This window comes from Salvelinus alpinus, chromosome 7, assembly GCF_045679555.1.
Source record: "Salvelinus alpinus chromosome 7, SLU_Salpinus.1, whole genome shotgun sequence".
Classification (NCBI taxonomy): Eukaryota; Metazoa; Chordata; class Actinopteri; order Salmoniformes; family Salmonidae; genus Salvelinus; species Salvelinus alpinus.
The window spans coordinates 72,527,589-72,539,858 of record NC_092092.1 but is presented as its reverse complement, the minus strand read 5'-3'; the positions used below and the strand labels follow the sequence as shown (position 1 = coordinate 72,539,858).

At 50.8% G+C, this 12,270-nt stretch overlaps 1 protein-coding gene across 1 annotated transcript in view; it reads right to left on the bottom strand.

The window, feature by feature from the left end:
• LOC139581633 (cytoplasmic FMR1-interacting protein 2-like) overlaps positions 1-12,270 on the bottom strand; it is a 70,308-nt gene that overhangs the window by 4,744 nt on the left and 53,294 nt on the right. Inside the window, exons 24-25 of the mRNA XM_071411595.1 lie at positions 3,472-3,562; positions 2,554-2,684 (exon numbers count right to left, since the gene is read on the bottom strand). Of these exons, the coding sequence (XP_071267696.1) occupies positions 2,554-2,684; positions 3,472-3,562 (222 nt within the window). The remainder of the gene's footprint in view (positions 1-2,553; positions 2,685-3,471; positions 3,563-12,270) is intronic.

Here is a 12,270-nt window from a genome sequence, read left to right as displayed (position 1 = left end):
CACTAAAACACTATGGAAGACAGAATGATCTGCATGCTATGATCAGCCAGTACAAACACACACTATATACACTATATATACACACACACACACAAGGCAGTCAGAGAATGAGACAGACCAGAGGGTATGAGGGTGTAAAGAGTGACAGGCATTGAGAGAGAAGCCAGTGTAGACAGAGAGTATAGAGGCAGAAGTTGAGTACATACTTAACAGAAAGCCACCCAGAAACACACACGGGAGCCAAGGACATGAAAAGATACTTTAAGATAGTCACTTTTTATTAGCCATTTATTTCCAATTATGGTATTTCCAATTATAGAATAATGATTGTATTATTGGATGTTCTTTACTTTCTTAAAACATTTTTTAATCTCAATCCTTGGCTTTCATGGCCCTCCGGAGGTTAAACTTTGAGTGTCAGAGTAAGATGTTGAATAGAAAAGAGAGAGAGAGAGAGAGAGAGATCAGTCAGGGTGTGTGTTTGTTACCAAAGACAACAGCTAGATTCTTACCACCTGTGGTAGTTTGCCAGCGTGAAATAAAGAATAGAGTTGCAATTCAGATACAGTCAATATCAACATTTCTGGAGGGTGAAACTTTATTAAGTCTGAGATAGAAACAGATATATTCAAACAGACAGAAAACCAAAGGAGGAGAAATCGCCTGACAAGTAACAGTCCATATTTCTGAGCATGCAAAGGTGACCCTGAGAGAGAGAAATAATTAGAGAAGAGAAAGTGGGAATGGGAGGAATAGAAGAGAGGAAAAGAGAGGGGAGAGGAGAGAGGTGATGGAGAGTAGGATAGGGGGAGAGGAGAGAGAGGGGAGAGAGGTGATGAGAGTAGGATAGGGGGAGAGGAGAGAGAGGGGAGAGAGGTGATGAGAGTAGGATAGGGGGAGAGGAGAGAGAGGGGAGAGAGGTGATGAGAGTAGGATAGGGGGAGAGGAGAGAGAGGGGAGAGGAGAGGGGTGATGGAGAGTAGAATAGGGGGAGAGGAGAGAGAGGGGAGAGGGGTGATGGAGAGTAGAATAGGGGGAGAGGAGAGAGAGGGGAGAGAGGTGATGGAGGGTAGAATAGGGGGAGAGGAGAGAGAGGGGAGAGAGGTGATGAGAGTAGGATAGGGGGAGAGGAGAGAGAGGGGAGAGGAGAGGGGTGATGGAGAGTAGAATATGGGGAGAGGAGAGAGAGGGGAGAGAGGTGATGGAGAGTAGAATAGGGGGAGAGGAGAGAGAGGGGAGAGAGGTGATGAGAGTAGGATATGGGGAGAGGAGAGAGAGGGGAGAGGTGATGGAGAGTAGAATAGGGGGAGAGGAGAGAGAGGGGAGAGAGGTGATGGAGAGTAGAATAGGGGGAGAGGAGAGGGAGGGGAGAGAGGTGATGAGAGTAGGATAGGGGGAGAGGAGAGAGAGAGGAGAGGAGAGATGTGATGAGAGTAGGATAGGGGGAGAGGAGAGAGAGGGGAGAGAGATGATGGAGAGTAGGATAGGGGGAGAGGAGAGAGAGGGGAGAGAGGTGATGAGAGTAGGAAAGGGGGAGAGGAGAGAGAGGGGAGAGAGGTGATGGAGAGTAGAATAGGGGGAGAGGAGAGAGAGGGGAGAGAGGTGATGAGAGTAGGATAGGGGGAGAGGAGAGAGATGATGGAGAGTAGGTTAGGGGGAGAGGAGAGGGAGGGGAGAGGGGAGAGGGGAGAGGAGAGAGGTGATGGAGAGTAGAATAGGGGGAGAGGAGAGAGAGGAGAGAGGTGATGGAGAGTAGAATAGGGGAGAGGAGAGAGAGGGTAGAGGAGAAAGGTGATGGAGAGTAGAATAGGGGGAGAGGAGAGAGAGGAGAGAGGTGATGAGAGTAGGATAGGGGGAGAGGAGAGAGAGGGGAGAGGAGAGAGGTGATGAGAGTAGGATAGTGGGAGAGGAGAGAAAGGGGAGAGGAGAGAGGTGATGGAGAGTAGAATAGGGGGAGAGGAGAGAGAGGGGAGAGGAGAGAGATGATGAGAGTAGGATAGGGGGAGAGGAGAGAGAGGGGAGAGACATGATGGAGAGTAGGATAGGGGGAGAGGAGAGAGAGGGGAGAGAGGTGATGAGAGTAGGATAGGGGGAGAGGAGAGAGAGGGGAGAGAGGTGATGGAGAGTAGAATAGGGGGAGAGGCGAGAGAGGGGAGAGAGGTGATGAGAGTAGGATAGGGGGAGAGGAGAGAGAGAGGAGAGGAGAGATGTGATGAGAGTAGGATAGGGGGAGAGGAGAGGGAGAGGGAGAGGGGAGAGATAGAGGGGAGAGATAGAGGGGAGAGAGAGAGGGGAGAGAGGTGATGAGAGTAGGATAGGGGGAGAGGAGAGAGAGAGAGAGGGCAGAGGAGAGAGATGATGAGAGTAGGATAGGGGGATAGGAGAAAGAGGGGAGAGGAGAGAGAGGGGAGAGGAGAGGGGAAGACGAAAGTAGAAAGAGAAAATAGGGATACAGGTGAAGCAGGTGAAGCAGGAGAGGATGGGGAAGGAGGGGAGGACAGAACAGAGGAGAGGAAGGGATAGAGGTGAATAAGGAGAAGAAGAGGGACTCACCAGAGCTTGTTCGATGAGCAGACAGAAGAGGATGGCGTTCCCCACCTCTCTGAGACTCTGGAAGACATCTGTCTTCAGCTCAGCGTACTCTATAATGTCCTTCAGCTGGTGGTGGAAGAACTCCAGGATACCTGGCAGGGAAGGACAATCAAATGTATTTTATAAAGCCCTTTTTACATCAGCACTGTTACAGAAACCCAGCCTAAAACCCCAAACAGCAAGCAATGCAGATGCAGAAGCACAGTGGCTAGGAAAAACTCCCTAGAAGGCAGGAACCGAGGAAGAAACCTAGAGAGGAACCAGGCTCTGAGGGGTGGAGGACATGGCTATTACGGCCAGAACACAGTTAAAAGTTACATCTACAAAGGTAAAATAGTTCAATGTTAAAATAACAGATCCAGATCCGATCCCATGGAGTTAAAAACTATGAAAAGGACTGTCCTTGACTGATAAACACACAGCAGTCTCATGATGGGATCTCTGAACATCCAGGTATGGTAGGATTATCAACTATGTCATGGTGATTATGACGATGTCTGTTCCGTCACTAAACTCTGCCTGTCTGTATGTCTGTCTTGTGCAGCAGCTGAACCAGGAGCTCTAGCTCTAGGAGGATCAGGAAGAGCTGACAGAGATCAGGCATACAAGAAGTACAGCCTGTTACGGTACAGAACACCACTAATCTACCTAGCCTATAATCCCTGCTCATAGAGAAACATGCTAATCAAGCATATCTCATCTGATCTGTCAGTGGACTATAATATGATGGGACAACAAGAGGAAGTGTTATTGTCTGTGACTGCCCGGGTTTTGAACCTGGGTTGTCTGTACAAGTCATGCCTGTGTTAGCCCTCTGAGCTAAAGCCTAGACATTTGCTGTGGATTCACTGAACTACCTCTCCTCTACAATGAACCGACCTGGGGATCCGTACTCGTGGCGCGGCAGACGACAGATCTTGGGCATGACCTCGATCAGAGTCTTCACATACTGCAGGATAGTGCCCTGCAACTAGGTAGGGAAGAGAAGAGGGGGAGGAATTATCAGAGGGAGAGGAGGTATCAGAGGGAGAGGAAGTATCAGAGGGAGAGGAAGTATCCGAGGGAGAGGAAGTATCCGAGGGAGAGGAAGTATCAGAGGGAGAGGCAGTATCAGAGGGAGAGGAAGTATCAGAGGGAGAGGAAGTATCAGAGGGAGAGGAAGTATCAGAGCGAGAGGAAGTATCAGAGGGAGAGGAAGTATCAGAGGGAGAGGCAGTATCAGAGGGAGAGGAAGTATCAGAGGGAGAGGAGGTATCAGAGCGAGAGGAAGTATCAGAGGGAGAGGAAGTATCAGAGGGAGAGGGAGAGGAGGTATCAGAGGGAGAGGCAGTATCAGAGGGAGAGGGGGTATCAGAGCGAGAGGAAGTATCAGAGGGAGAGGAGGTATCAGAGGGAGAGGAGGTATCAGAGGGAGAGGAAGTATCAGAGGGAGAGGAAGTATCAAAGGGAGAGGAAGTATCAGAGCGAGAGGAAGTATCAGAGCGAGAGGAAGTATCAGAGGAAGAGGAAGTATCAGAGGGAGAGGGGGCGGATGTATCAGAGGGAGAGGAAGTATCAGAGGGGGAGGAAGTATCAGAGGGAGAGGGAGAGGAAGTATCAGAGGGAGAGGAGGAGGAAGTATCAGAGGGAGAGGGGGCGGAAGTATCAGAGGGAGAGGAGGTATCAGAGGGAGAGGGAGAATCAGAGGGAGAGGAAGTATCAGAGAGAGAGGAGGTATCAGAGCGAGAGGAAGTATCAGAGGGAGAGGAAGTATCAGAGGAAGAGGAAGTATCAGAGGGAGAGGAAGTATCAGAGGGAGAGGGAGTATCAGAGGGAGAGGGGGCGGATGTATCAGAGGGAGAGGAAGTATCAGAGGGGGAGGAAGTATCAGAGGGAGAGGGAGAGGAAGTATCAGAGGGAGAGGAGGTATCAGAGGGAGAGGAGGTATCAGAGCGAGAGGAAGTATCAGAGTGAGAGGAAGTATCAGAGTGAGAGGAAGTATCAGAGGGAGAGGAAGTATCAGAGTGAGAGGAAGAATCAGAGGGAGAGGAAGTATCAGAGGGAGAGGAAGAATCAGAGGGAGAGGAAGAATCAGAGTGAGAGGAAGTATCAGAGTGAGAGGAAGTATCAGAGTGAGAGGAAGTATCAGAGTGAGAGGAAGTATCAGAGTGAGAGGAAGTATCAGAGGGAGAAGAAGTATCAGAGTGAGAGGAAGAATCAGAGTGAGAGGAAGTATCAGAGTGAGAGGGGGCAGATGTATCAGAGGGAGAGGTAGTATCAGAGGGAGAGGAAGAATCAGAGGGAGAGGAAGTATCAGAGTGAGAGGGAGTATCAGAGTGAGAGGAAGTATCAGAGTGAGAGGGGGCAGATGTATCAGAGGGAGAGGAAGTATCAGAGGGAGAGGAGGTATCAGAGGGAGAGGAAGTATCAGAGGGAGAGGAAGTATCAGAGGGAGAGGGGTGAAAGTATCAGAGGAAGAGGAAGTATCAGAGGGAGAAGAAGTATCAGAGGGAGAAGAAGTATCAGAGGGAGAAGAAGTATCAGAGGGAGAGGAAGTATCAGAGGGAGAGGAAGTATCAGAGGGAGAAGAAGTATCAGAGGGAGAAGAAGTATCAGAGGGAGAGGAAGTATCAGAGGGAGAGGGGGCGGATGTATCAGAGGGAGAGGGGGAGGAAGTATCAGAGGGAGAGGAGGTATCAGAGGGAGAGAAAGTATCAGAGGGAGAGGCGGTATCAGAGGGAGAGGCAGTATCAGAGGGAGAGGAAGTATCAGAGGGAGAAGAAGTATCAGAGGGAGAGGAAGTATCAGAGGGAGAGGCAGTATCAGAGGGAGAGGAAGTATCAGAGGGAGAAGAAGTATCAGAGGGAGAGGAAGTATCAGAGGGAGAGGAAGTATCAGAGGGAGAGGAAGTATCAGAGCGAGAGGAAGTATCAGAGGAAGAGGGAGAGGGAGTATCAGAGGGAGAGGCAGTATCAGAGGGGGAGGAAGTATCAGAGCGAGAGGAAGTATCAGAGTGAGAGGGGGCAGATGTATCAGAGGGAGAGGGAGAGGAAAGATCAGAGGGAGAGGAAGTATCAGAGGGAGAAGAAGTATCAGAGGGAGAGGGGGGGGAAGTATCAGATGGAGAGGAAGTATCAGAGGGAGAAGAAGTATCAGAGGGAGAGGAAGTATCAGAGGGAGAGGGGGCGGATGTATCAGAGGGAGAGGGGGAGGAAGTATCAGAGGGAGAGGAGGTATCAGAGGGAGAGAAAGTATCAGAGGGAGAGGTGGTATCAGAGGGAGAGGAAGTATCAGAGGGAGAGGAAGTATCAGAGGGAGAGGCAGTATCAGAGCGAGAGGAAGTATCAGAGTGAGAGGAAGTATCAGAGTGAGAGGGGGCAGATGTATCAGAGGGAGAGGGAGAGGAGGTATCAGAGGGAGAGGAAGTATCAGAGGGAGAGGGAGAGGAAGTATCAGAGGGAGAGGAGGTATCAGAGGGAGAGGAGGTATCAGAGCGAGAGGAAGTATCAGAGTGAGAGGAAGTATCAGAGTGAGAGGAAGTATCAGAGGGAGAGGAAGTATCAGAGTGAGAGGAAGAATCAGAGGGAGAGGAAGTATCAGAGGGAGAGGAAGAATCAGAGTGAGAGGAAGTATCAGAGTGAGAGGAAGTATCAGAGTGAGAGGAAGAATCAGAGTGAGAGGAAGTATCAGAGTGAGAGGAAGTATCAGAGGGAGAAGAAGTATCAGAGTGAGAGGAAGAATCAGAGTGAGAGGAAGTATCAGAGTGAGAGGAAGTATCAGAGTGAGAGGGGGCAGATGTATCAGAGGGAGAGGTAGTATCAGAGGGAGAGGAAGAATCAGAGGGAGAGGAAGTATCAGAGTGAGAGGGAGTATCAGAGTGAGAGGAAGTATCAGAGTGAGAGGGGGCAGATGTATCAGAGGGAGAGGAAGTATCAGAGGGAGAGGAAGTATCAGAGGGAGAGGAAGTATCAGAGGGAGAGGAAGTATCAGAGGGAGAGGGGTGAAAGTATCAGAGGAAGAGGAAGTATCAGAGGGAGAAGAAGTATCAGAGGGAGAAGAAGTATCAGAGGGAGAAGAAGTATCAGAGGGAGAGGAAGTATCAGAGGGAGAGGAAGTATCAGAGGGAGAAGAAGTATCAGAGGGAGAAGAAGTATCAGAGGGAGAGGAAGTATCAGAGGGAGAGGGGGCGGATGTATCAGAGGGAGAGGGGGAGGAAGTATCAGAGGGAGAGGAGGTATCAGAGGGAGAGAAAGTATCAGAGGGAGAGGCGGTATCAGAGGGAGAGGCAGTATCAGAGGGAGAGGAAGTATCAGAGGGAGAAGAAGTATCAGAGGGAGAGGAAGTATCAGAGGGAGAGGCAGTATCAGAGGGAGAGGAAGTATCAGAGGGAGAAGAAGTATCAGAGGGAGAGGAAGTATCAGAGGGAGAGGAAGTATCAGAGGGAGAGGAAGTATCAGAGCGAGAGGAAGTATCAGAGGAAGAGGGAGAGGGAGTATCAGAGGGAGAGGCAGTATCAGAGGGGGAGGAAGTATCAGAGCGAGAGGAAGTATCAGAGTGAGAGGGGGCAGATGTATCAGAGGGAGAGGGAGAGGAAAGATCAGAGGGAGAGGAAGTATCAGAGGGAGAAGAAGTATCAGAGGGAGAGGGGGGGGAGTATCAGATGGAGAGGAAGTATCAGAGGGAGAAGAAGTATCAGAGGGAGAGGAAGTATCAGAGGGAGAGGGGGCGGATGTATCAGAGGGAGAGGGGGAGGAAGTATCAGAGGGAGAGGAGGTATCAGAGGGAGAGAAAGTATCAGAGGGAGAGGTGGTATCAGAGGGAGAGGAAGTATCAGAGGGAGAGGAAGTATCAGAGGGAGAGGCAGTATCAGAGCGAGAGGAAGTATCAGAGTGAGAGGAAGTATCAGAGTGAGAGGGGGCAGATGTATCAGAGGGAGAGGGAGAGGAGGTATCAGAGGGAGAGGAAGTATCAGAGTGAGAGGTGGCAGATGTATCAGAGGGAGAGGGAGAGGGAGAGGAAGTATCAGAGGGAGAGGAAGTATCAGAGGGAGAAGAAGTATCAGAGGGAGAAGAAGTATCAGAGGGAGAAGAAGTATCAGAGTGAGAGGAAGAATCAGAGGGAGAGGAAGTATCAGAGTGAGAGGAAGTATCAGAGTGAGAGGGGGCAGATGTATCAGAGGGAGAGGGAGAGGAAAGATCAGAGGGAGAGGAAGTATCAGAGGGAGAAGAAGTATCAGAGGGAGAGGGGGGGGAAGTATCAGATGGAGAGGAAGTATCAGAGGGAGAAGAAGTATCAGAGGGAGAGGAAGTATCAGAGGGAGAGGGGGCGGATGTATCAGAGGGAGAGGGGGAGGAAGTATCAGAGGGAGAGGAGGTATCAGAGGGAGAGAAAGTATCAGAGGGAGAGGTGGTATCAGAGGGAGAGGCAGTATCAGAGGGAGAGGAAGTATCAGAGGGAGAAGAAGTATCAGAGGGAGAGGAAGTATCAGAGGGAGAGGAAGTATCAGAGGGAGAGGAAGTATCAGAGCGAGAGGAAGTATCAGAGGAAGAGGGAGAGGGAGTATCAGAGGGAGAGGCAGTATCAGAGGGGGAGGAAGTATCAGAGCGAGAGGAAGTATCAGAGTGAGAGGGGGAGGAAGTATCAGAGGGAGAGGGGGAGGAAGTATCAGAGGGAGAGGGAGAGAAAGTATCAGAGGGAGAGGAAGTATCAGAGGGAGAGGCAGTATCAGAGCGAGAGGAAGTATCAGAGTGAGAGGAAGTATCAGAGTGAGAGGGGGCAGATGTATCAGAGGGAGAGGGAGAGGAGGTATCAGAGGGAGAGGAAGTATCAGAGGGAGAAGAAGTATCAGAGGGAGAAGAAGTATCAGAGGGAGAGGAAGTATCAGAGTGAGAGGAAGAATCAGAGTGAGAGGAAGTATCAGAGTGAGAGGAAGTATCAGAGGGAGAAGAAGTATCAGAGGGAGAGGAGGTATCAGAGGGAGAGGAAGTATCAGAGGGAGAGGAAATATCAGAGTGAGAGGGGGCAGATGTATCAGAGGGAGAGGGAGAGGAAAGATCAGAGGGAGAGGAAGTATCAGAGGGAGAAGAAGTATCAGAGGGAGAAGAAGTATCAGAGGGAGAGGAAGTATCAGAGGGAGAGGCAATATCAGAGTGAGAGGAAGTATCAGAGTGAGAGGAGGTATCAGAGTGAGAGGGGGCAGATGTATCAGAGGGAGAGGGAGAGGAAAGATCAGAGGGAGAGGAAGTATCAGAGGGAGAAGAAGTATCAGAGGGAGAGGGGGGGGAAGTATCAGATGGAGAGGAAGTATCAGAGGGAGAAGAAGTATCAGAGGGAGAGGAAGTATCAGAGTGAGAGGAAGTATCAGAGTGAGAGGAAGTATCAGAGTGAGAGGAAGAATCAGAGCGAGAGGAAGTATCAGAGTGAGAGGAAGTATCAGAGTGAGAGGAAGTATCAGAGGGAGAGGGAGAGGAGGTATCAGAGGGAGAAGAAGTATCAGAGGGAGAGGGGGAGGAAGTATTAGAGGGAGAGGAGGTATCAGAGGGAGAGGAAATATCAGAGGGAGAGGAAGTATCAGAGGGAGAGGAAGTATCAGAGGGAGAGGAAGTATCAGAGAGAGAGGAAGTATCAGAGGGAGAGGAAGTATCAGAGCGAGAGGAAGTATCAGAGGGAGAGGAGGTATCAGAGGGAGAGGGAGAGGAAGTATCAGAGGGAGAGGGAGAGGGGGTATCAGAGGGAGAGGGGGAGGAAGTATCAGAGGGAGAGGTGGAGGAAGTATCAGAGGGAGAGGGAGAGGAAGTATCAGAGGGAGAGGGGGAGGAAGTATCAGAGGGAGAGGGGGAGGAAGTATCAGAGGGAGAGGAAGTATCAGAGGGAGAGGAGGTATCAGAGGGAGTATCAGAGGGAGATGGGGCGGATGTATCAGAGGGAGAGGGGGAGGAAGTATCAGAGGGAGAGGAAGTATCAGAGGGAGAGGAAGTATCAGAGGGAGAGGAAGAATCAGAGGGAGAAGGGGCAGATGTAGAGGGAGAGGAAGTATCAGAGGGAGAGGAAGTATCAGAGGGAGAGGAAGTATCAGAGGGAGGGGGGGAAGTATCAGAGGGAGAGGGGGAGGAAGTATCAGAGGGAGAGGGAGTATCAGAGGGAGAGGAAGTATCAGAGGGAGAGGTAGTATCAGAGGGAGAGGAGGTATCAGAGGGAGAGGAAGTATCAGAGCGAGAGGAAGTATCAGAGGGAGAGGAAGTATCAGAGGGAGAGGAAGTATCAGAGGGAGAGGGGGAGGAAGTATCAGAGGGAGAGGGAGAGGAAGTATCAGAGAGAGAGGTGGAGGAAGTATCAGAGGGAGAGGGAGAGGAAGTATCAGAGGGAGAGGGAGAGGAAGTATCAGAGGGAGAGGGAGAGGAAGTATCAGAGGGAGAGGGGGAGGAAGTATCAGAGGGGGAGGGGGAGGAAGTATCAGAGGGAGAGGAAGTATCAGAGGGAGAGGGGGGCGGATGTATCAGAGGGAGAGGGGGAGGAAGTATCAGAGGGAGAGGGGGAGGAAGTATCAGAGGAAGAGGAGGTATCAGAGGGAGAGGGGGCAGATGTATCAGAGGGAGAGGGGGAGGAAGTATCAGAGGGAGAGGAAGTATCAGAGGGAGAGAAAGTATCAGAGGGAGAGGCGGTATCAGAGGGAGAGGCAGTATCAGAGGGAGAGGAAGTATCAGAGGGAGAAGAAGTATCAGAGGGAGAGGGAGAGGGAGTATCAGAGGGAGAGGAAGTATCAGAGGGAAAGGCGGTATCAGAGGGAAAGGCAGTATCAGAGGGGGAGGAATTATCAGAGGGAGAGGGGGCGGAAGTATCAGAGGGAGAGGGAGAGGAAGTATCAGAGGGAGAGGAAGTATCAGAGGGAGAGGAAGTATCAGAGCGAGAGGAAGTATCAGAGTGAGAGGAAGTATCAGAGTGAGAGGAAGAATCAGAGTGAGAGGAAGTATCAGAGTGAGAGGAAGTATCAGAGTGAGAGGGGGCAGATGTATCAGAGGGAGAGGGAGAGGGAGAGGAAGTATCAGAGGGAGAGGAAGTATCAGAGTGAGAGGGGGCAGATGTATCAGAGGGAGAGGGAGAGGGAGAGGAAGAATCAGAGGGAGAGGAAGTATCAGAGTGAGAGGGGGCAGATGTATCAGAGGGAGAGGGAGAGGAGGTATCAGAGGGAGAGGAAGTATCAGAGGGAGAAGAAGTATCAGAGGGAGAAGAAGTATCAGAGGGAAAGGAAGTATCAGAGTGAGAGGAAGTATCAGAGTGAGAGGAAGTATCAGAGTGAGAGGGGGCGGATGTATCAGAGGGAGAGGGAGAGGGAGAGGAAGTATCAGAGGGAGAGGAAGTATCAGAGTGAGAGGGGGCAGATGTATCAGAGGGAGAGGGAGAGGGAGAGGAAGAATCAGAGGGAGAGGAAGTATCAGAGTGAGAGGGGGCAGATGTATCAGAGGGAGAGGGAGAGGGAGAGGAAGTATCAGAGGGAGAGGAAGTATCAGAGGGAGAAGAAGTATCAGAGGGAGAAGAAGTATCAGAGGGAGAAGAAGTATCAGAGTGAGAGGAAGAATCAGAGGGAGAGGAAGTATCAGAGTGAGAGGAAGTATCAGAGTGAGAGGGGGCAGATGTATCAGAGGGAGAGGGAGAGGAAAGATCAGAGGGAGAGGAAGTATCAGAGGGAGAAGAAGTATCAGAGGGAAAGGAAGTATCAGAGTGAGAGGAAGAATCAGAGTGAGAGGAAGTATCAGAGTGAGAGGGGGCGGATGTATCAGAGGGAGGGAGAGGAAGTATCAGAGGGAGAAGAAGTATCAGAGGGAGAAGAAGTATCAGAGGGAGAAGAAGTATCAGAGGGAGAGGAAGTATCAGAGTGAGAGGAAGAATCAGAGGGAGAGGAAGTATCAGAGTGAGAGGGGGCAGATGTATCAGAGGGAGAGGGAGAGGGAGAGGAAGTATCAGAGGGAGAGGAAGTATCAGAGGGAGAAGAAGTATCAGAGGGAGAAGAAGTATCAGAGGGAGAAGAAGTATCAGAGTGAGAGGAAGAATCAGAGGGAGAGGAAGTATCAGAGTGAGAGGAAGTATCAGAGTGAGAGGGGGCAGATGTATCAGAGGGAGAGGGAGAGGAAAGATCAGAGGGAGAGGAAGTATCAGAGGGAGAAGAAGTATCAGAGGGAGAGGAAGTATCAGAGGGAGAGGAAGTTTCAGAGGGAGAGGAAGTATCAGAGGGAGAGGAAGTATCAGAGGGAGAGGAAGTATCAGAGGGAGAGGAAGTATCAGAGCGAGAGGAAGTATCAGAGGGAGAGGAAGTATCAGAGCGAGAGGAAGTATCAGAGGGAGAGGAGATATCAGAGGGAGAGGGAGAGGAAGTATCAGAGGGAGAGGGAGAGGAAGTATCAGAGGGAGAGGGAGAGGAGGTATCAGAGGGAGAGGGGGAGGAAGTATCAGAGGGAGAGGTGGAGGAAGTATCAGAGGGAGAGGGAGAGGAAGTATCAGAGGGAGAAGAAGTATCAGAGGAAGAGGGGGAGGAGGTATCAGAGGGAGAGGGGGAGGAAGTATCAGAGGGAGAGGGGGAGGAAGTATCAGAGGGAGAGGAAGTATCAGAGGGAGAGGAGGTATCAGAGGGAGTATCAGAGGGAGAGGGGGCGGATGTATCAGAGGGAGAGGGGGAGGAAGTATCAGAGGGAGAGGAAGTTTTAG